Here is a 24,767-nt window from a genome sequence, read left to right as displayed (position 1 = left end):
TCATAGTTTGCTGTTTTCACTACTATTCTACAATGTAGAAAATAGTACAAATAAATAAAAACATTTGACTGGTACTGTATACATATATACATGCATAGACAGACAGACAGAGTGTATTCAGAAAGTATTCAGACCCCTTGACATTTTCCACATTTTATTACGTTACAGTCTTATTCTAACATTGATAATTTATTTTTTTCTTCATCAATCTACACACATTACCGCATAATGATGATCCAAAAACAGGTTTATAGAAATGTTTGCAAATGTATTAAAAACGGAAATATCATTTACATAAGTTTTCAGACCCTTTACTCAGTATTTTGTTGATGCACCTTTGGCAGCAATTACAGCCTTGAGTCTTTTTAGGTATGACGCTACAATCTTGGTACACCTGTATTTGGTGAGTTTCTCACATTCTTCTCTGCAGATTCTCTCAAGCTCTGTCAGGTTGGATGGGGAGCGTCGCTGCACAGCTATTTTCAGGTCTCTCCAGAGATGTTTGATCGGGTTCAAGTCCGCCTCTGGCTGGGCCTCTCAAGGACATTCAGAGACATGTCCCGAAGCCACTCCTGAGTTGTCTTGGCTGTGTGCTTAGGGTTGTCGTCTTGTTAGAAGGTGAACCTTCGAATTCAGTCTGAAGTCATGAGCGCGCTGGAGCAGGTTTTCATCAAAGTTCTCTCTGTATTTTGCTCCGTTCATCTTTTCCTCGATCCTGACTAGTCTCCCAGTCCCTGATGCTCAAGTACAACCCCACAGCATGATGCTGCCACAACCATGCTTCACATTAGGGATAGTGCCAGGTTTCCTCCGAATTGTTTCTCATCGTCTGAGAGTCTTTAGGTTCCTTTTGGCAAACTCCAAGCGGGCTGCCGTGGCTTTTACTGACGAGTGGCTTCAATCTGGCCACTCTACCATAAAAGCCTGATTGGTGGAGTGCTGCAGAGATGGTTGTCCTTCTGGAAGGTTCTACCATCTCCACAGAGGAACTCTGAAGCTCTGTCAGAGTGACCATCGGGTTCTTGGTCACCTCCCTGACGAAAGACCTTCTCCCCCGATTGCTCAGTTTGGTGGTTCCAAACTTTGATGAGCATGGAAATTATGTAAACCATATCCTATGGCCGTCTCCGTCACCAGATCCCAACCCAATTGAACACTTATGGGAGATTCTTGAGCGGCGCCTAAGAGCGTTTTCCATCAACAAAATTATGGAATTTCACTTGGAAGAATGGTGTCGAATTCTTCCAAAAAAATGTCATTCTGCACCCTGAACACAGTTAACCCACGGTTCCCCGGTAGGCCGTCATTGTAAATAAGAATTTGTTCTTCACTGTTAAATCAAGGTTAAATATTTGTTGAAAAATAGAGTCTGTACCAAGGCGCATTGAAGCTGTTCTGGCTCGTGGTGGCCCAACGCCCTATTAAGACACTTTGTGTTGGTGTTTCCTTCGTTTTGGCAGTTACCTGTATGTCAGTGTACCTTTTTTTAATGTTAACATTCTAAATGCATGTGTTTATATAATGTGTTGTATGCATGTCTGTTGATTACTGGTATGTACAGTGGGGCAAAAAAGTATTTAGTCAGCCACCAATTGTGCAAGTTCTCCCACTTAAAAAGATGAGGCCTGTAATTTATCATATTTACACTTCAACTATGACAGACAAAATTAGGTTTAAAAAAATCCAGAAAATCACATTGTAGGATTTTTTATGAATTTATTTGCAAATTATGGTGGAAAATAAGTATTTGGTCACCTACAAACAAGCAAGATTTCTGGCTCTCACAGACCTGTAACTTCTGTCTCTCTGCCTCTGTCCTCCACTCGTTACCTGTATTAATGGCACCTGTTTGAACTTGTTATCAGTATAAAAGACACCTGTCCACAACCTCAAACAGTCACACTCCAAACTCCACTATGGCCAAGACCAAAGAGCTGTCAAAGGAAACCAGAAACACAATTGTAGACCTGCACCAGGCTGGGAAGACTGAATCTGCAATAGGTAAGCAGCTTGGTTTGAAGAAATCATCTGTGGGAGCAATTATTAGGAAATGGAAGACATACAAGGCCACTGATAATCTCCCTCGATCTGGGGCTCCACACAAGATCTCACCATGTGGGGTCAAAATGATCACAAGAACGGTGAGCAAAAATCCCAGAACCACACGGGGGGACCTAGTGAATGACCTGCAGAGAGCTGGGACCAAAGTAACAAAGCCTACCATCAGTAACACACTATGCCGCCAGGGACTCAAATCCTGCAGTGCCAGACGTGTCCCCCTGCTTAAGCCAGTACATGTCCAGGCCCGTCTGAAGTTTGCTAGAGAGCATTTGGATGATCCAGAAGAAGATTGGGAGAATGTCATATGGTCAGATGAAACCCAAATATAACTTTTTGGTAAAAACTCAACTCGTTGTGTTTGGAGGACAAAGAATGCTGAGTTGCATCCAAAGAACACCATACCTATTGTGAAGCATTGGGGTGGAAACATCATGCATTGGGTTTTTCTGCAAAGGGACCAGGACGACGGATCCGTCTAAAGTAAAGAATGAATGGGGCCATGTATCGTGAGATTTTGAATGAAAACCTCCTTCCATCAGCAAGGGCATTGAAGATGAAACGTGGCTGAGTCTTTCAGCATGACAATGATCCCAAACACACCGCCGGGCAATGAAGGAGTGGCTTCGTAAGAAGCATTTCAAGGTCCTGGAGTGGCCTAGCCAGTCTCCAGATCTCAACCCCATAGTTAATCTTTGGAGGGAGTTGAAAGTCTGTGTTGCCCAGCAACAGCCCCAAAACATCACTGCTCTAGAGGAGATCTGCATGGAGGAATGGGACAAAATACCAGCAACAGTGTGTGAAAACCTTGTGAAGACTTACAAGAAAATGTTTGACCTCTGTCATTGCCAACAAAGGGTATATAACAAAGTATTGAGATAAACTTTTGTTATTGACCAAATACTTTTTTTCCACCAGAATTTGCAAATAAATTCATAAAAAATCCTACAATGTGATGTTCTGGATTTTTTGTTCTCATTTTGTCTGTCATAGTTGAAGTGTATCTGATGAAAATTATGAAAACTCATCTTTAAGTGGGAGAATTTGGCTGACTAAATACTTTTTTGCCCCACTGTATTTATGTAATCATGCACGTATGCATTTTAGTGTATGTGCCAGTATGTACAGTTGAAGTCGGAAACTAACATACACCTTAGCCAAATATATTTTAACTCATTTTTTCACAATTCCTGACATTTAATATCTTAGTAAAAATTCCCTGTCTTAGGTCAGTTAGAATCACCACTTTATTTTAAGAATGTGAAATGTCAGAATAATAGTAGAGTGATTTATTTCAGCTTTTATTTCTTTTATCACATTTCCAGTGTGTCAGAAGTTCACATACATTTAAGGCAATGCTACCAAATATTAATTGAGTGTATCTTGGGTCAAATGTTTCGGGGAGCCTTCTACAAGCTTCCCACTAAGGTGGGTGAATTTTGGCCCATTCCTTCTGACAGAGCTGGTGTAACTGAGTCAGGTTTATAGGCCTCCTTGCTCACACACGCTTTTTCAGTTTTGCCCACAAATGTTCTATAGGATTGAGGTAAGGGCTTTGTGATGGCCACTCCAATACCATGACTTTGTTGTCCTTAAGCCATTTTGCCACAACTTTGGAAGTATGCTTGGGGTCATTGTCGATTTGGAAGACCCATTTGCGACCAAGCTTTAACTTCCTGACTGATGTCTTGAGATGTTTGCATTAATATATCCACATTATTTTCCTGCCTCATGATGCCACCTATTTTGTGAAGTGCTCCAGTCCCTCCTGCAGCAAAGCACCCCCACAACATGATGCTGCCACCCCCGTGCTTCACGGTTGGGATGGTGATCTTTGGCTTGCAAGCCTCCCCCTTTTCCTCCAAACATAACGATGTTCATCATGGCCAAACAGTTCTATTTTTGTTTCATCAGACAGAGGACGTCTGGCTTTTTTATGGCGGTTTTGGAGCAATGGCTTCTTCCTTGCTGATCGGCCTCTCAGGTTATGTCGATATAGGACTCGTTTTACTGTGGATATAGATACTTTGTACCTGTTTCCTCCAGCATCTTCACAGGGTCTTTTGCTGTTGTTCTGGGATTGATTTGCACATTTTGAACCAAAATACGTTCCTCTCTAGGCGACGGAACGCGTCTCCTTCCTGAGCGGTATGGCGGCTCCGTGGTCCCATGGTGTTTATACTTGCATACTATTGTTTGTACAGATGAATGTGGTACCTTCAGTCATTTGGAAATTGTTCCCAAGGATGAACCAGACTTGTGGAGGTTTACAATTGTTTTTTTCTGAGGTCTTGGCTGATTTTCTTTAGATTTTTTCATGATGTCAAGCAAAGAGGCACTGAGTTTGAAGGTAGGCCTTGAAATACATCCACAGGTACACCTCCAATTGACTCAAATGATGTCAATTAGCCTATCAGAAGCTTCTAAAGCCATGACATCATTTTCTGGAATTTTCCAAGCTGTTTAAAGGCACAGTCTTCTCGGTGTATGTAAACTTCTGACCCACTGGAATTGTTATACAGTGAATTATAAGTGAAATAAATCTGTCTGTAAACAATTGTTGGAAAAATTACTTGTGTCTTGCACAAGTAGATGTCCTAACCGACTTGCCAGAACTATAGTTTGTTCACATGAAATTTGTGGAGTGGTTGAAAAACAAGTTTTATTGACTCCAACCTAAGTATATGTAAAATTCTGACTTCAACTGCATGTTAATTATTAGATATTTCCTTTGTCTGTTTCTTACAGATATTTTCTTCACATACAAGAAAATGCACTGTGACTATGCTATATTCTGCATCTATACACTTAGTATACAAAACATTAAGAACACCTGCTCTTTCAATGACATATATTGACCAGGTGAAACCTATGAATCTTTTATTTATGTCACTTGTTAAATCCACTTCAGTCAGTGTAGATGAAGGGGACGAGACAGGTTAAAGAAGGATTTCTAACATGGATTGCAACATGGATTGCAACATGGATTGTGTACTTGTGCCATTCAGAGGGTGAATGGGCAAGACAAAATATTCAAGTGCCTGTGAACGGGGTATGGCAGTAGGTGCCAGGCGCACCGGTTTGTGTTAAAACACTGCTGGGTTTTTCACACTCAAGTTTCCCATGTGTATCAAGAATGGTCTACCACCCAAAGGACATCCAGCCACCTTGATACAACTGTTGGAAGCATTGGAGTCAACATGGACCAGCATCCCTGTGGAGAGCTTTCAACACCTTGTGGAGTCCATGCCCCGATCAACTTGAGTCTGTTCTGCAACTTAATATTGGGAAAGTGTTCTTAATGTTTGGTATACTCAGTGTATGTACAGTGTTTTTTTTCTCTATCTACTGTATGTATTTATGCATGTACTGTATGTGCCAGTATGTCTGTATTCTATGGGTTTGCATTTTGTTCTCTCTGAACTTTGTCTCAATCGCGCTCAGGAAATGGTGAGATCGCCAACGCACCTGGACCTGATGTTGGCAAGTCAGTTGGTAAATACGGTGAGTGCCATACATTTCTCTAAATCACTGAGAATCTGTCAATCTGAATTATATCACTATTATTTTCTAATATATTCATTGCACTGCTTACACAAACAGGAAATGGTGGTCTACCCTATGGATCTCAGACTCTTGGATTGGGTGCCGAATCCAAATCCTCTGGAAAATACGGTAAATTTATCAATCAAATGTATTTAATGAAGCCCTTTTTACATCAGGAGTTGTTACAAATTGCTTTAAAGATAACCAGCCTAAAACCCCAAACATCAAGCAATGCAGAGGGTTCTAGCCTCCCTAGAAGGCTAGAACCTAGGTAGAAACCTAGAGAGGAACCAGGCTCCAAGAGGTGTCCAGTTCTCTTCTGTCTGTAAGGGCAGGGGGTCAATCTGTTGAACCAGTAGGGCTAGTTTTTCTTAATCCAGGACTAGGCTTAATCTGTGTTAAGGAAACCGGACCCTAAACAAATTATTTAATTCTGTTTCAGGCGGGCTAGGCACTGGAATGGGAGGGGATCCTGCACCTGGAAAATATGGTGAGCTACCTAATTTCTATCTGAAAAGGACCTCTATAATCCAGACAGACCTATGCAATATCTGATGAAATATAATAATAATAATGGATGTTTTCATGCATGGTATAGGCCTAGTAAATAAAAAAGGTAATTTCTTAAAGTTCCAATGCAGCAGTTTATATCTCAATATCAAATCATTTATGTGTAACAATTAAGCACCTTACTGTGATTGTTTTCTATTAAAGTGGTCAACAAGAAACAAAAATAGCTTCTTAGCAAAGAGCAATTTCTAGAAGAATTTTGCTAAGGGATGGATGATCGAAATTTACAGAATTGATACCTGATGGAAAATAGGGGAGGGTCATGCTTTTTTAATTTCAGTCAAGGGGAGCGATTAGAGTTTATTTTCCAAAATCTAGTCCAGGTTAGGGTCCTGTTATTTGTAATTGATGACATTTCAATATTTCTCTGTTTTAGAATGAGTTGCTTACTTGGATATATATCGAAGTGTGCCCAATGCCACCCTTCATCTCTGATTCTCTGCTGGGCGCGCAATATCAAGTGCGCCTATAGCCTATTTAATGTGGTCTCAAACAAATGGTCCATAGCCTATAGGCTAGGAAGTGCAAGCTCGTAGAAGCACAGAGCAAAGTTATATTTCTAAGATAGCTGCTGGGATGGTGTAAATAAAACCAGGCAGCATTACACACGGCAATGGATATTCCAACCCTGAGCCCCGGCCTGCTCTTGCTGATCAAAAACTTTTTTGTGTGCTGCCTAACCAATGGTGTGACGTGTAGGCCTACGGTGGCAGTTCAGGAAGAGAGTCAAAGGTTTCTTCCAATTTTTATTTATTTGGCCTAGTACAAAAAAAATGCACTCATGCGCGCAGACTAACCTATAGCCTTTGTTCTGTTCAGTTTGAGAAGGAGGTCGCAAAGATTTTTTTATTTAACATTATTTAACTAGGCAAGTCAGTTCAGAATACATTCTGCCTACCCTGGCCAACCCGGACGACGCTGGGCCAATTGTGCGTCGCCCTATGGGACCCCCAATCATGGCCGGAAGTGATACAGCCTGGATTCGAACCAGGGACTGTAGTGACGCCTCTTGCACTGAGATGCAGTGCCTTAGACCGCTGCATGGCGCAGGAGGACCGGAGATCAACTTTGATAGCTTGCTACTACTGTAGATTTAAAAATAGATTTTTATTAAAAACTGAGTGTACAAAACAATAGGAACTCTTTCCATGACAGACTGACCATGTGAATCCAGGTGAAAGTCATTATCCCTTATTGATGACACCATTTAAATCCACTTCCATCAGTGTAGATGAAGGGAGGAGACAGGTTAAATAAGTATTTTTAAGCCTTGAGACAATTGAGACGTGGATTGTGTATGTGTGCCACTTAGAGGGTGAATGGGCAAGACAACATTTTAAGTGCCTTTGAACGGGCTATGGTAGTAGGTGCCAGGCGTACTGGTTTGTGTCAAGAATTGCAACGCTGCTGGGTTTTTCACACTCAACAGTTTCCCGTGCGTATGAAGAATGGTCCACCACCCAAAGAACTTCCAGCCAACTTGATACAACTGTGGGAAGCATTGGAGTCAACATGCACCAGCATCCCTGTGGAGCGCTTTCAACACATTGTTAGAGTCTATGCCCCGAATAATTGAGGCTGTTCTGAGGGCAAAAGGGGTGCAACTCAATATTAAGGAAGGTGTTCCGAATATATTGTACACTAGTGTTTTATCAGAGTTATTGACCTCACAATAAGCCAGATTCAAGAAACTAACATTCTGGTGCTGACACTTGAAGCAGCAGCCGCCACACAATCAATCGGAAATGGACAGCTCATGGTGCTGAAAGTATGCAAATTCGAGTAGGCATAATTAATTTCAACCGTCTTAATTTAACTTCACTAACAACAATGGGGCCTTCCTCTGTGTGCTGTTAAGTTAAAACAAAGACTCGAATTGAGGGGGTAGGAGAGGGTATGTCATAGACCTACCTTTTATTAAAGAAAATGGCAATGACAACAAAAGCACAGGCCTGCCCTTTGTTAGTTTAAGATTTTGAAGAAAATAAAACAGATCCGATTATATAATGTGTTCTATAATGCTTTGGTCCGTGATGCTTTATACTATAAACACACTAAAAATACTCGGGAAAGATGTGACTCCGATACGTAAGGGGATATTAATCTTCTATAGCCGAGGAGACAAACAATTGACTTTCCTTGGGAAGTAATCTAATTCTTTCACTATCAATTGATTAAGCTATTCACTTTCTGTACAATAGATAGTTAAGGGAAACACTTGTGACCTTCTCTTGTTGGGTTAAAAAAAATCACAGAAGAGTTGCCAGCAGTTAAAGCTGAAATGTTTCTGCTTTCGTAGACCTACTCTGTCTGGGGTGGAACGGTGGGCCAACTTTTGAAAGTACCATGCTCAGATTCCTAATGATGTCTCACACAAGACACTGATTTGGCATTGGAGAAATATGATAGATAGATGAACGCATAGGCCTATCTGTCCATTCTTAGCCTGTAATTTCAGTAATTTGTGTGCTATTTAAAAAGGTTCTGCGAATATGTAAAATGACATAGAATTGCATGCCATTTTTGATAAAAGGCAACTTTTTCTCAGACCTGGAAATACGATGATAGATTCATGCAATGCTTTAATTACAAAGGAGATGTTTCCACCCCTACTCTTGTCCACGTGGTCTGCCCACAACCTTCTGGCCCGCAAACCTGTGCGCTATCAAAATTCACGCGTTGCCATGTAATGCTTACAGGACGAAAAACTGTTTCTAAAACGGCATATCTAAGGCTCTGGTCTGTTCAAAAAGTGAGGGTAAACAGTAGACATGGTGTCTGCTATTCACTTAGCTTGTATTATCATTTTAGGTATAGGGAAGGTTCACTCCGTTTCTCTTTCAAGCGATCAGGGAGGGTGGGCCATCCATTTTCATTTCAGAGAGGTCTGTTTTTTCTACATATAACCCTTATTATATAATACGTTCACTCCCTGAGTGTGGGGAGGGGAAAACTGAACATTTGCTGTTATTGGCATAGGTTTGGAACTCTTATTGGTCTACTAACTAATTTACCTCCTGATGATGTCACCAGGCAGGCCAAAACTCCATCCCACCAAAAGAGGCTGAAATTTCAGCCAGTCTTTTCAAACAGCTCTTACACTAAAAGAGCTGTATTATTCCAACTTTGTAGTGTTTTTGACTGCACTGGGCCTTTAATAACGTGAAATCGATGCAACAAATAATTAATTTCAGGCAACTTGGATCTACAAAATGCCGTTGATTGATGCTAGTTACAAGTCCTTTCCTCCAATGGTGTAATGCAATGAAATCTCTGTCTCACCCTAGGATATGGTGCACCCTACAATGGGCAACGTCTTGGCCTAGGGGGTGATCCTGGGAAATCAGCTGGCAAATATGGTAAATGCCTCTTTCACTTCTCCTTTGTCAGTCAGGTTGCGACGCTAAATTGACTTCCATGCTCCCCCCAAAACATTATTATTATTTTATTTTTTTACAGTTGAATAAAATTACCTTTACTCAAAATGCATTATATTATCATTAATATATTGCTACAAGAACACATCACCCACACCAGTATCTACAGCAGGTATTTTGTGAATGCTTCTCTGTCTGTTCTCTGTTTGTAATGCATCAGTGCAGCAATTTTTCACCACCATCCAACCACATCAAACCAGACCAGAGCTAGACACTCTCACCATTCAAACGCTCTTCTTACCAGTTCATTGCCAACGCTGTGGCCTATTTTATGCTCAGCAAGAGAGAGCAAGCTGCTTATCACCTTGAATATTAATTTTAGTTTTTTAAAGCTCAAAATAAGTGACCAAAACTACATTGCTATTCCTGGGACTCGCATTGAGCTAGGCTACCCGTAGGCCTACAAGAGCTATTATAAATAGAATGACGAGAGGTGACGAGAGAGAGAGGCCAGTGGATCTGATGTCATCTGGAGATTCAGGAATTATTCAAGATGGGAACAGTGAAGACAGCGAGATGTGTAAATGAGAAATTAGGATCTGTCATTCGTAGGCCTACACTGCCATAATCTTCTGTTTTTGTTGCCTACAGTGCATTCAGAAGGTATTCAGACCCCTTGACTTTTTCAAAAAATTTCTACGCGGTTCCCTCATTTCAGTGTCTCTCCGCCTTCCCTCTCTCTCCCTTCCTCCCTCCTATTCGTGCAGGCTATGGAGAGATGCCATACGAGCCTCAGCCTCTTGGACTTGGCCCCGATTCTGGTAAATCGAATGGAAAATATGGTATGGCTGTCTTTGGCTTTTACCTCATGTTCTTTCTCTGCTTTCTTCACAATATACATTTCTTTACGTATGTTTGCATTGCACTGGTGTTTATGTACCATGCTGTCTGCTGTTACGGTCATGCGTCAGGTTTAAAGATCAAATATAGAAGTTTGTTTTTCTAAGCATACTGCACGTATGTATTGTGCTGTTCTTTATTTTTGTGCTATTCTTAACGCCGCCATTGTCTAAGCAAGAGGTGTGCTAATAGTGTATGCCCAATCAAACATACTTTGCTGGGGGTTTTTACAGGACAGGGTGGGTTGCCATACGAGCCTCGCCCTCTTGGGCTCGGTCCAGATGCTGGAAAATCTGCAGGCAAATATGGTGAGACTCAGCAAACCTGGGGTGTATTAATAGTTTTTAAAAACTTAGCAAAACATTTAGCACGTTTTGCAACGAAAACAAGTTTCTACTTGACAAATTCATGTAGGTCCCTCTTCGTCTCGTTTGCCTCCATTTGATTCCATTTTGTTCCTAGTGAATACACCCCTTGCACCCTCCATCTTTCTGCCGTCTGACATGTCTATTTTCTCTGTGATTGCCCTGTTAGGGGGCGGTGCACCAGAATCCTATGCACCAGAACCTCTTGGCCTTGGTGGTGAAGGACAGAAATCTGCTGGGAAATATGGTGAGACTTTTGTCGTATTTCACATTGCTATTGTTTTTTCATTATTGTTTATTCTGTCATCTCTTCCTACCCATCTTAAAGCTACTCACTGTAAAAGAGCTGCAATTTCTTTGTGAATCAAATACTTGACCAGTACTCTAGTCCTCACCTGTCCTGGCTTTTCTCCACAGGTAACCTTGGACCATACGAACCACAGACCCTTGGATCAGTCACTGATGGCAAATCCACCGGACAATACGGTAGATTACATCTCTTCTTTAAAGCCACACTTTTCAAATTGTGTATAGGCTCAATGAAAGGGTGACCATTTTCCTCTTGCTCTATGAAATTAATCAATAAGTGCTACATTGTCCGAAACCCCTTTTAATCTAATCTGCTCTCTTTTCTCTGTCATTAGAAAATCCTATGCCTTATGAGCCTTTGCCCCTCGAATCAGAGACTGTCGGAAAGTCATACGGTAACGGTATGAGTGTAGTGGTGAATGGTAGACATTTGTTTTTGCTCAAAGTTACAGTAGCCTGTTCCCAGATCTGTTTGTGCTGTCTTGTCAACTCTGTCACTCATTGACATGTTTGGCAATGATAACAACCATAGGAGTTTGCTATAGGCCTACAGCACAAAATAATGTTGGACCAGCCTAACACACCTCATGCATCTCCCAGTAGATCTGCCGCTTTCAAGGAGCGGGACACTAATCCGGGCGCTTTTAAGAAGTAGCGCTATGCCCTCAGATGAACCATCAAACAAGCAAAGCGTTAATACAGGATTAAGATTGAATCCCTACTACACCGGCTCTGACACTCGTCGGATGTGGCAGGGCTTGAAAACTATTACGGACTGCAAAGGGAATCCCAGACGCGAGCTGCCCAATGACACAAGCCTACCAGACGAGCGAAATGCCTTTTATGCTCGCTTCGAGGCAAGCAACACTGAAGCATGCACGAGAGCACCAGCTGTTCTGGATGACTGTGTGATGACGCTCTTGGTAGCCGATGTGAGCAAGACCTTTAAACAGGTCAACATTCACAAAGCCGCAGGGCCAGATGGATTACCAGGACGTGTATTCAAAGCATGCCTGGACCAACTGGCAAGTGTCTTCACTGACATTTTCAACCTCTCCCTGACTGAGTCTGTAATACCTACATGTTTTAAGCAGACCACCATAGTCCCTGTGCCCAAGGAAGCGAAGGTAACCTGCCTAAATGATTACCGCCCCATAGCAATCACGTCGGTAGCCATGAAGTGCTTTGAGAGGGTGGTCATGGAACACAACAACAGCATCCTCCCGGATACCCTAGACCCACTCCAATTCACATACCGCCCCAACAGATCCACAGATGACGTAATCCCACTCCACACTGCCCTTTCCCACCTGGACAAAAGGAACACCTATGTGAGAATGCTGTTCATTGACTACAGCTCAGCGCTCAACACCATAGTGCCCACGAAGCTGATCACTAAGCTAAGGACCCTGGAACAGTGGTAGGCCTGATCACCGACAACGATGAGACAGCCTTTAGGGAAGAGGTCAGAGAACTGGCAGTGTGGTGCCAGGACAACATCCTCTCCCTAAACATGATCAAGACAAAGGAGTTGATCGTGGACTACAGGAAAAGACGGGCCGAACAGGCCCCCATTAACATCAACGGGGCTATAGTTGAGCGGGTCAAGTGTTTCAAGTTCCTTGGTGTTCACATCACCGACAAACTATCATGGTCCAAACACACCAAGACAGTGGTTAAGAGGGCACGACAACGCCTTTTCCCCCTCAGGAGACTGAAAAGATTTGTCATGGGTCCCCAGATCCTCAAAGTTCTACAGCTGGACCAGTGAGAGCATCCTGACCGGTTGCATCACTGCCTGGTATGGCAACTGCTTGGCCTTTGACCGAAGGCACTACAGAGCCACCCTAGTCATAGGCTGTTCTCAATGCTACCACACGGCAAGCGATACCGGAGCGCCAAATCTAGGACCAAAAGGCTCCTTATTAACAGCTTCTACCCCCAAGCCTGCTGAACAATTAACTATTACATTGACACCTCCCCACCCCCTCCATTTGTTTTGTACACTGCTGCTACTCACCGTTTATTATCTATACATAGTCACTTCACCCCTACCTACATGTACAAATTACCTCAACTAACCTGTACCCCTCGACACTGACTCGGTACCAGTACCCCCTGTATATAGCCTCGTTATTGTGTTACGTTTCAAAAATATAATTTTTGTTAAACTGCGCTATTGGTTAAGGGCTTGTAAGTAAGCATTTCACGGTAAGGTCTACACTTGTTGACAAATGTGACAAATAAAGTTTGATTTGATTTATCTCCCCTTCTCAGAGAGATTAGGAGAAATAGCACCAGCACAACCTACTAGACTTGAAGAAGAGGGAAAATCTACTGACAAATATGGTATGAATTGTCTGGACATTCATTGACTTAATTTATATTGGTTGTTTTCTGTGTTTGTCTGGACATGCATCAAAGTGAATTTATATGATTTGATTTCTGTCTCCCAATGTATTTATTTAATCCCAATGTACTCTTTACATTTCAGGCAATGGGGGATATATAAATGGACAAGTTCAGCCAGAAGGTAACGAAAGCACCCAGTTGTCTAGTTACTACACTTGCAAATCAACTTCAATAATCTCAACTTTCATTTGTCTATGCTCATACATTACAGAAACATAATTATATTTACATCAGTAGTTCCAAACCCAGTATTAGGAGTCTGCTATAGCAACAACGTCCTTGTACACGAAATGACCAAAAGTATGTGGACACCTGCTTGTCAAACATCGCATTCCAAAATCATGGGCATTAATATGGAGTTGGTCCCCCCTTTGCTGCTATAACAGCTTCCACTCTTCTGGGAAGGCTTTCCACTAGATCAGGTATTCCCAAACTGGGGTACACGCAATGCCATTGCCAAATAAAAATGTGATTCATTTTAAAAATACATACAAACATAGTTTTTTCTTCACATTTTCAAACAGTCCATTTAGTAAGGCCCGCGTCCATAGAGACACATACCAGCTCTACTGGTAGTACTGCTACTACCAGCAGTACTACACTTGCACCTGTCGACAACACAAGTTGTTCTGCTTCCACGAGCACATCCAATGCTAGCATCAGTAATTCTACATTTGTTGTTAGCCCAGCTAGCATGGACAATGACAGTTGTGAATCTGATGCAGCCGAAGAGCTACTGCCCCCTTACCTGGAAAATCACCGAACAGACAGGGACGTTGGACCATCGAAGAGGTGCAAGTGTGATGAGAACTACATTGATTTGGGGTTCACTTATATTGGGAGTGGTGCCTTTCCTCAGCCAATGTGTTATATGTGCAAAAGTATTATCTCACAACTCGATGAAACCTTCACTCGTACCAGACATTTATAGAAACAAAAAATGACCATTTGAAAGATATGCCACATTTAGTTTTTTTGAGCGAGAATTAAGGTGACTTTCAAGTAGTAAGGCATGTATAAAAGCAACAGATCCATTAATAAGAAGGGCCTAGAAGCGTCTTATATGGTGAGCTACCAAGTGACGAGGACAGGCAAGCCCCATACTATTGTGGTGGACTTAATTCTTCCTGCTGCCACGGATATGGATTGGGCAATGCTGGGGGAAAAGGCCAAAAAAAACTACACAGACAATGTCACGACGCATCAGTGACATGGCAGGAGATGTTTTGAAACAATAACTGCTTCGTATACACGCCAGTGAATTCTATGCGTTACAGCTGGATGAGTCAACAGAAGTGGCGGGCCTGGCACAGCTCCTGGTATATGTCCGTTATGTTTATGGGGGGTCAATTAAGGAAGACATCCTCTTCTGCAAACTACTGGAAACCAGAATAACAGGAGAGGATATTTGTAAAGTACTGAACAGCTTTGTGACATCAAATGGACATTGGTGGTCAAGATGTGTTGGTATCTGTACTGATGGCACAAAAGCAGTGAGACATAGTGGAGTGGTAACGCGCGTGCAAGCAGTTGCTTCCGACGCCACTTGGGTACACTGCAGTATGCATAAGAGTATCTTACTGCCAAGGGAATGCCTGACAGCTTGCAAGACATTTTGGACACTCTTGTGAAAATGGTTAACTTTGTTAAAAGCAAGGCCCTTTAAATCAATGTGTATTTTCTGTACTATGCAATGTGATGGGCTGCGACCATGTAACACTTTTACAACATACAGAAGTGCGCTGGTTATCAAGGGGCAAAGTATTATTATTTATTTTTTAATTGAGAGACTAGCTTAAAGTTCTCTATACTGACCAAAATGTTAACTTGTCCGACCGCTTGCATGATGACGAGTTTCTCACACGGCTGTCCTACAGTGGCTTGCGAAAGTATTCACCCCATTGGCATTTTTCCTATTTTGTGGAATTAATATATTTTTTTGGGGGGGGGGGGGGGGGGGGGTTGTATCATTTCATTTGCACAACATGCCTACCACTTTGAAGATGACAAATAAAATGGAAAACGTTGAGAGTGCATAACTATTCACCCCCCCAAAGTCAATACTTTGTAGAGACACCTTTTGTAGCAATTACAGCTGCAAGTCTCTTGGGGTATGTCTCTATAAGCTTGGCACATCTAGTCACTGGGATTTTTGCCCATTCTTCAAGGCAAAACTTCTCCTGCTCCTTCAAGTTAGATTGGTTCCGCTGGTGTACAGCAAACTTGAAGTCATACCACAGATTCTCAATTGGATTGAGGTCTGGGCTTTGACCTGGCCATTCCAAGACATTTAAATGTTTCCCCTTAAACCACTCGAGTGATGCTTTAGCAGTATGCTTAGAGTCATTGTCCTGCTGGAAGGTGAACCTCTGTCCCAGTCTCAAATCTCTGGAAGACGGAAACAGGTTTCCCTCAAGAATTTCCCTGTATTTAGCGCCATCCATCATTCCTTCAATTCTGACCAGTTTCCCAGTCCCTGCCGAGGAAAAACATCCCCACCGCATGATGCTGCCTCACCATGCTTCACTGTGGGGATGGTTTTCCCGGAGTGATGAGAGGTGTTGGGTTTGCGCTAGGAATAGCGTTTTTCTTGATGGCCAAAAAGCAAAATGTTTGTCTCATCTGACCAGCATGCCTTCTTCGATATGTTTGGGGAGTATCACACATGCCTTTAGGCGAACACCAAACATGTTTGCTTATTTTTTTCTTTAAGCAATGTCTTTTTTCTGGCCACTCTTCCGTAAAGCCGAGCTCTGTGGAGTGTACGGCTTAAAGTGGTTCTATGGACAGATACTCCAATATCTGCTGTGGCGCTTTGCAGCTCCTTCAGGGTTATCTTTGGTCTCTGTGCTGCCTCTCTGATTAATGCCGTCCTGGCCTGATCCGTGAGTTTTGGTGGGCGGCCCTCTCTTGGCAGGTTTGTTGCCATATTCTTTCCATTTTTTAATAATGGATTTAACGGTGCTCTGTGGGATGTTCAAAGTTAAGGATATTTTTTAGAACGCAACCCTGATCTGTACTTCTCCACAACTTTGTCTCTGACCTGTTTGGAGAGCTCCTTGGTCTTCATGGTGCCGCTTGCTTGTTGGTACCTCTTGCTTAGTGGTGTTGCAGACTCTGGGGCCTTACAGAACAGGTGTATATATATACTGAGATCATGTGACAGATCATGTGACACTTAGATTGCACACAGGTGGACTTTGTTGAACTAATTATGTGACTTCTGAAGGTGATTGGTTGCACCAGATCTTATTTAGGGGCTTCATAGCAAAGGGGGTGAATACATATGCAAGCACCACTTTTTTTTATTTTATTAAATGTAAAAACGTAATTTTTTTCGCTTCACCATGAAATCCAAATAAAACTCTATTACAGGTTGTAATGCAACAAAATAGGAAAAACGCCAAGTGGGATGAATTATTTTGCAAGGCACTGTACCTCGGTGATGTATTTTCTCGCCTGAATGATCTGAATCTAGAATTACAGGGACTCTCCACAACTATCTTCAATGTGCAGGACAAAATTTAGGCTTTGATTAAGAAGTTGGAGCTCTTCTCTGTCTACATTAACAAGGACAACACGCAGGTCTTTCCATCATTGTATGATTTTTTGTGTGCAAATGAACTTACGCTTACGGACAATTTCAAATGTGATATAGCGAAGCACCTGAATGAGTTGGGTGCGCAATTATGCAGGTACTTTCCTGAAACGGATGACACAAACTGGATTCGTTATCCCTTTCATGCCCTGCCTCCAGTCCACTTACCGATATCTGAACAAGAGTGCCTCATCGAAATTGCAACAGGCGGTTCTGTGAAAATTGAATTTAATCAGAAGCCACTGCCAGATTTCTGGATTGGGCTGTGCTCAGAATATCCTGCCTTGGCAAATCGAGCTGTTAAGACACTGATGCCCTTTGCAACCACGTACCTATGTGAGAGTGGATTCTCTGCCCTCACTAGCATGAAAACTAAATTCAGGCACAGACTGTGTGTGGAAAATGATTTGAGACTGAGACTATCCAATACAACCCACATTGCAGAGTTATGAGCATCCTTTCAAGCACACCTTTTTCATTAACCTGTGGTGAGTTATTCACAATTTTCTATTAACAAATAAGGTTTCATATGTAAGATGGTTAAATAAAGAGCTAAATGATTGATTATTATTACATTATTATTTGTGCCCTGGTCCTATAAGAGCTCTTTGTCAGTTCCCACGAGCTGGGTTGTGACACAAACTCACAACTCATTCTTATGTTTAATAAATGTATTGTATAGTTTGTGTGTGGCAGGCTTACAATGATGGCAAAAAACAACTTTTGAGAGTGTGCTGACCCTGGTGCTGGAGGGGGTACGCAGCTGGAGGTTTGAATGTTTGAAGGGGTACAGGACTATAAAAAGTTTGGGAACCACTGCACTAGATGATGGAACATTGTTGCAGGGACTTGCTTCCATTCAGCCACAAGAGCATTAGTGAGGTCAGGCACTGATGTTGGGCGATTTGGCCTGGCTCACAGTCATTATTTAAATTCATCCCAAAGGTGTTCGATCGGGTTGAGGTCAGGGCTCTGTGCATGCCAGTCAAGTTCTTCCACACCTATCTCGACAAACCATTTCTGTATGGACCTCGCTTTGTGCATTGGGGCATTGTCTTGCTGAAACAGGAAAGGGCCTTCGCTAAACTCTTTCCACAAAGTTGGAAGTACAGAATTGTCTAGAATGACATTGTATGCTGTAGCGTTAAGATTTCCCTTTACTGGAACAAAGGGGCCTAGCGCAAGCTATGAAAAACAGCCCCAGACCATTATTGCTCCTCCACCAAACTTTACAGTTTGTGTGCTGACATTGCTTCCAGAGGCAGTTTGGAACTCGGTAGTGAGTGTTGAAATCGAGGACAGACTATTTGTACGCGCTACACACTTCAGCATCCGGCGGTCCCATTCTGTGAGCTTGTGTGGCCTACCACTTCGGGGCTGAGACATTGTTGCTCCTAAACGTTTCCACTTTACAATAACAGCACTTACAGTTGACCGGGGCAGCTCTAGCAGGTCAGAAATTTGACAAACTGACTTGTTGGAAAGGTGGCATCCTATGACGGTGCCATGTTGAAAGTCACTGAACTCTAAAGGTTGACCATTCTGCTGCCACTGTTTATCTATGGGGATTGAATGGCTGTGTGCTCGATTTTATACACCTGTCAGCAACGGGTGTGGCTGAAATAGCCAAATCCACTAATTTGAAGGTGTCCACATACTTTAGTATATATAGCATATAGCATATCTCCCTGTGTTTCATATTTTGTTCAGTGTCAGTCTGGCTTTGGTTTGTTCTGTCTTGTTGTCTTTGTGTTCATCCTGATTGTGCATCTCCGTGTGCTATACAAACCCTCCCCTTCTTTCTCCCCTTCTTTCATCCCTCTTTCATCCTGCCATGCCATCCACACCTCCTCTCTCCTATAAAATCCCTTAATTCTCTTTCCTCAGTTGTCTCCTTCCCCCCAGCTCCCACTCCTTGGCCCTCCATCTCCTATCCCCCCATCCCCTCATTTGTGCCCGTAGTGTCCTTCTTCCCCCCCGAGGCCCCTGCCGCAGCTGTTTCAGAGGCCCCACCCAAGCCTGTGGGCACTGCCAGCCTCTCCCTTGCATCTGCGCCCAGCACCCAAATGAAAGCCCCGCCACACGGGCCTGACACTGCGTTGCTTCAGCCACCGCACCAGATAAACATTCAGCAGCACCTCAAGCTGCACATTCACCCGCAGGGCAAATCATGGCGAGGTAAAAAGTACAGTCTAAGCAGACCCAGCTTATGTTCATTAGGGCACGCAATGCAAAAACGCTTTAAAACAGGTTGGCAATTGATAATGGAAATGAGAGTTTCTTATTGGACAAGTCCCGGTAGAGTCCCTCCCTGTTTCAGTCTTTTTTTTCCCGTTAAATGCCTATTGAACATGACCTAGTGCCAATGGAGTAAGAAGAGTGGAGCAAAGTTGAGTTCACATCACCACTTTGAGCAAGACACCACGTGCTTGATTGTATTTTGACTAAGGGATTATGGTAACCAGTCATAAGTCAAATAGACAATAGACTGTATTGATAGGAGATTGGATCCTGGAAAGTAGAGTAGCAGTTAAGATAGAACAGCGTTGCACACCTGCTAGCTTCAAATAGCTATTGCTATTGCTTTGTGCTTTGCTTTGCTACCCCTAAACTCACTTGTTTTTACCTTTTTTTGATACAATATATCCTGATTTAAGTAGCCAGCCAACCTTTAGAAATAACAAATACAACCTTATGGAACAATCCTTGGATAGCTTTTCAGAATTCATTGATAAATTGTCCCACATGGAAAACTAAAAGCATAGAAACCATAAATGACTTGGTAATAGGAAATACATTTATTTCCATGATAGCTTTAAAAAGCAATTTTGGGTCGATCAATGTAGATATTTTCAAATGCATATTTTATGTCACAAAATGTATATTTGAAATCTGGACATCAGAGCAATCTTGAGGGAATCTTATTTGAGTCAGAAAAGGATATTCATATTATAGGTAATCTATACAAAACCTTACAACTAACAATCTCTTACAAAAAATATAAACTATTGGAACCAAGATGGATGGAATGTTGGAACATAAACTAACCGGGTAACAGTTAATGAAAATGCTTAATCCAGTATAAATTAATGTATAGAATGTATTATACAAGAGACAATTCACAAATTCTACAGCACAATGGCATAGTCATGCCTGAAGTGTAAACTACTAATGATTCAATCATTTATGCCTTCTTGGAATGTTGCAAAATTCAAACATTATGGGCGGAGTTACAAAGATAGATTTTTCAGAGGTATTGAAATGTAAATGTATTTTTTAATTCATCTGTGTATATTTCAAGACATGACAAATGAGGGTGCAGTGAGATACCCAATGCGTTGGACAATAACCTTCTCATCAATTATATTTTTTAAAATTCTACTCAAACTGGAAATCAGCCCATCCTCCGGTGTTCACGCAATGGAAAGGTCAAATGTTTAATAATCTCAGAATTGAAAGAACGTGAGCGACGGAGAGAAACAAAATAAATTGTGCAGTTTGAGGCCATGTGGCAGAAAGTGATAAGGGCACTGGAGATATAGGTGGGGGCTAGTGGGTCTGGGCAGGTGTGATGTTTGTATGATGATAGTCATTTGTATGTTGTCTATTGTTTATAAAATATCAAATCACATCTTTAAAAAATATATACACTACCGTTCAAAAGTTTTAGAACACCTACTCATTCAAGGGTTTTTCTTTATTTGTACTATTTTCTACATTGTAGAATAATAGTGAAGACATCAAAACTATGAAATAACACATAGGGAATCATGAAGTAACCAAAAAAGTGTTAAACAAATCAAAATATATTTTATATTTGAGATTCTTCAAATAGCCACCCTTTGCTTTGATGACTGCTTTGCACTCTTGGCATTCTCTCAACCAGCTTCATCTGGAATGCTTTTCTAACAGTCTTGAAGGAGTTCCCACATATGCTGAGCACTTGTTGGCTGCTTTTCCTTCACTCTGTGGTCCGACTCATACCAAACCATCTCGATTTCAAATCAAATCGTATTAGTCACATGCGCCAAATACAACAGGTGTAGACCTTACAGTGAAATGCTTACTTACAAGCCTCTAACCGACAGTGCAGTTTCAAAAAATATGGATAAGAATAAGAGAAAAGTAATTAAAGAGCAGCAGTAAAAAAAATAACGATAGGTGGGTGCCGGTACGGAGTCAATGTGCAGGGGCACCGGTTGGTTGAGGTAGTATGTACATGTAGGTAGAGTTCATTAAAGTGACAATGCATAGATGACAACAGAGAGTGGCAGGGGGGGCAATGCGAATAGTCTGGGTATTCATTTGACCAGATGTTTAGGAGTCTTATGGTTTGGGGGTAGAAGCTGTTTAGAAGCCTCTTCAACCTAGACTTGGTGCTCCAGTAGCAGAGAGAACAGTCTATGACGAGGGTGGCTGGAGTCTTTGACAATTTTTAGGTCCTTCCTCTGACACCACCTGAAATAGAGGACCTGGGTGGCAGGAAGCTTGGCCCTGGTGATGTACTGGGCTGTACACACTATCACCTGCAGTGTCTTGCGGTCAGAGGCCGAGCAATTGCCATACCAGGCAGTGATGCAACCAGTCGGAATGCTCTCAATGGTGCAGCTGTAGAACCCTTTGAGGATCTGAGGACCCATGCCAAATGGGAATAGGTTTTGTCGTGCCGCTTCACGACTGTCTTGGTGTGCTTGGACCATGTTAGTGTGTTGGTGATGTGGACACCAAGGAACTTGAAGCTCTCAACCTGCTCCACTGCAGCTCCGTCGATGAGAATGGGGGCGTCTTGATCACGTTGTTCTCGGTGATCAGGCCTACCACTGATGTGTCATCTGCAAATGTAATGATGGTGTTGGAGTCGTGCTTGACCATACAGTCATTGGTGAACAATGAGTACAGGAGGGGGCTGAGCACACACCCCTGAGGGGTCCCTGTGTTGAGGATCAGCGTGGCGGATGTGTTGTTACCTACCAGTACCATCTGGGGGGCAGCCCATCAGGAAGTTCAGGATCCAGTTGCAGAGGGAGGTGTTTAGTCCCAGGGTCCTTAGCGTAATAATGAGCTTTGAGGGCACTATGGTGTTGAACGCTGAGCTGTAGTCAATGAATAGCATTCTCACATAGGTCCATAGGTCCTTTTGTCTAGGTGGGAAAGGGCAGTGTGGAGTGCAATAGAGACTGCATCATCTGTGGATCTGTTGGGGTGGTATGCAAATTGGAGTGGGTCTATGGTTTCTGGGATGATGGTGTTGATGTGAGCCATGACCAGCCTTTCAAAGCACTTCATGGCTACAGACGTGAGTGCTACGGGTCGGTAGTCATTTAGGCAGGTTACCTTAGTGTTCTTGGGCACAGGCACTATGGTGGTCTGCTTAAAACATGTTGGTATTACCGACTTGGACAGGGAGAGGTTGCAAATGTCAGTGAAGACACTTTGCTAGTTGGTCAACGCATGCTCGCAGTACACGTCCTGGTAATCTGTCTGGCCCTGCGACCTTGTGAATGTTGACCTGTCTGAAGGTCTTACTCACATCGGCTGCGGAGAGTGTGATCACAGTCTTCCAGTACAGCTGGTGCTCTCACGTCTGTTTCAGTGTTATTTGCCTCGAAGAGAGCATAGAAGCAGTTTAGCTTGTCTGGTAGGCTTGTGTCACTGGGCAGCTCTCGACTGTGCTTCTCTTTGTAGTCTGTAATGGTTTGCTGGCCCTGCCATATCCGACAAGCGTCAGAGCCGGTGTAGTACAACTCGATCTTAGTCCTGTTTTGATGCTTTGCTTGTTTGATGGTTCATCGGCGGGCATAGCAGGATTTCTTATAAGCTTCCGGGTTAGGCTCCTTGAAAGCAGCAGCTCTAGCCTTTAACTCAGTGCGGATGCTGCCTGTAATCCATGGCTTCTGGTTGGGGTTTGTACGTACGGTCACTGGGGACGACGTCATTGATGCACTTATTGATGAGGCCAATGACAGATGTGGTGTACTCCTCAATGCCATTGGAGGAATCCCGGAACATATTCCAGCCTGTGCTAGCAAAACAGCCCTGTAGCTTAGCATCTGCTTCATCTGACCACTTTTTTAATTGATCTAGTCACTGGTGCTTCCTGCTTTAATTTTTCCTTGTAAGCAGGAATCAGGAGGATGGAATTATGGTCAGATTTGCCAAATGGAGGGTGAGGGAGAGCTTTGTATGCACCTCTGTGTGTGGAGTATAAGTGGTCCAAAGTAATTTTCCGTCTGGTTGCACATTTAACATGCTGATAGAAATGTGGTAAAATTGATTTCCCTGCATTAAAGTCCCCGGCTACTAGGAGTGCCGCCTCTGGGTGAGCGTTTCCTTGTTTGCTTATGGCGGAATACAGCTCATTCAATTATATCTTAGTACCAGCCTCTGACTGTCGTGGTATGTAAACAGCAGAACAGAATATAGATGAAAACTCTCTCGGTAGGTAATGTGGTCTGCAGCTTATCATGAGAAACACGACAGCAGACGAGCAATAGCTCAAGACTTCCTTAGATATCGTGCACCAGCTGTTGTTTACAAACATACATAGACCGCCGCCCCTTGTCTTACCAGATGCCACTGTTCTATCCTGCCGGTACATCGTATAACCAGTATGTTGATATTGTCGTCGTTCAGCCACGACTCCGTGAAGCATAAGATGTTACAGTTTTTAATGTCCCATTGGTAGTTTAATCTTCCCAATAACACGTCCATTTTATTGTCCAATGATTGCATGTTTGCTAGCAGAATTGAGGGGAGTGGGGGTTTATTCGATCACCTCTGACTCCTCAGAAGGCAGCCCGCCCTCCGGCCTCTCTTTCTCCGCCTCCTCTTTAAGCAGATCACTGGGGTCGGGGCCTGTTCCAGAGGGAGCCGTATATCCTCGGGCTCGTCAGAGTCGTGAAATAAGAAAAAGGTTTCTGCTAGTCCGTGGTAAGTAATCGCAGTCCTGATGGTTGAGGTCGGGGGATTGTGGAGGCCAGGTCATCTGATGCAGCACTCCATCACACTCCTTCTTAGTAGGGCTCCTGAGTGGCGCAGTGGTCTAAGGCACTGCATCTCAGTGCAAACGATAGTCCCACTATGCCCAAACCAGATGGGATGGCGTATCACTGCAGAATGCCTTGAACTCTAAATAAATCACAGACAATGTCACCAGCAAAGCAACCCCACACCATAACACCTCCTCCTCCATACTTTACGTTGGGAAATACACATGCGGAGATAATCTGTTCACCCACACCGCGTCTCGCAAAGACACGGCCTCTGGAACCAAAAATCTAAAATGTGGACTCATCAGACCAAAGGACAGATTCCCACCGGTCTACTGTTCATTGCTCGTGTTTCTTGGCCCAACCAAGTCTTCCTCTTATTGATGTCCTTTTAGTAGTGGTTTCTTTGCAGCAATTCTACCATGAAAGCCTGCTTCACGCAGTCTCCTCTGAACAGTTGATGTTGAGATGTGTCTGTTATTTGAACTCTGTGAAGCATTTATTTGGGCTGTAATTTCTGACGCTGCTAAATCGAATGAACTTATCCTCTGCAGCAGAGGTAACTCTGGGTCTTCCATTCCTGTGGCGGTCCTAATGAGAGCCAGTTTCATCATAGCGCTTGATTGTTTTTGCGACTGCAAGA

General features: G+C 42.9%; 1 protein-coding gene across 1 annotated transcript in view; it reads left to right on the top strand.

The window, feature by feature from the left end:
• Positions 1–24,767, top strand: part of cmn (calymmin) — a 75,516-nt gene that overhangs the window by 47,383 nt on the left and 3,366 nt on the right. Inside the window, exons 37-48 of the mRNA XM_031799921.1 lie at positions 5,503–5,562; positions 5,662–5,733; positions 6,047–6,094; positions 9,462–9,533; positions 10,319–10,393; positions 10,685–10,759; positions 10,986–11,063; positions 11,234–11,302; positions 11,461–11,520; positions 13,403–13,474; positions 13,620–13,658; positions 19,023–19,313. Coding sequence (XP_031655781.1) covers positions 5,503–5,562; positions 5,662–5,733; positions 6,047–6,094; positions 9,462–9,533; positions 10,319–10,393; positions 10,685–10,759; positions 10,986–11,063; positions 11,234–11,302; positions 11,461–11,520; positions 13,403–13,474; positions 13,620–13,658; positions 19,023–19,313 — 1,011 coding nt within the window. The remainder of the gene's footprint in view (positions 1–5,502; positions 5,563–5,661; positions 5,734–6,046; positions 6,095–9,461; positions 9,534–10,318; positions 10,394–10,684; positions 10,760–10,985; positions 11,064–11,233; positions 11,303–11,460; positions 11,521–13,402; positions 13,475–13,619; positions 13,659–19,022; positions 19,314–24,767) is intronic.

This window comes from Oncorhynchus kisutch, linkage group LG20 (genome assembly GCF_002021735.2).
Source record: "Oncorhynchus kisutch isolate 150728-3 linkage group LG20, Okis_V2, whole genome shotgun sequence".
Classification (NCBI taxonomy): domain Eukaryota; kingdom Metazoa; phylum Chordata; class Actinopteri; order Salmoniformes; family Salmonidae; genus Oncorhynchus; species Oncorhynchus kisutch.
The sequence above is the reverse complement of the archived record's forward strand: the minus strand, read 5'-3'. Positions and strand labels throughout refer to the sequence as shown.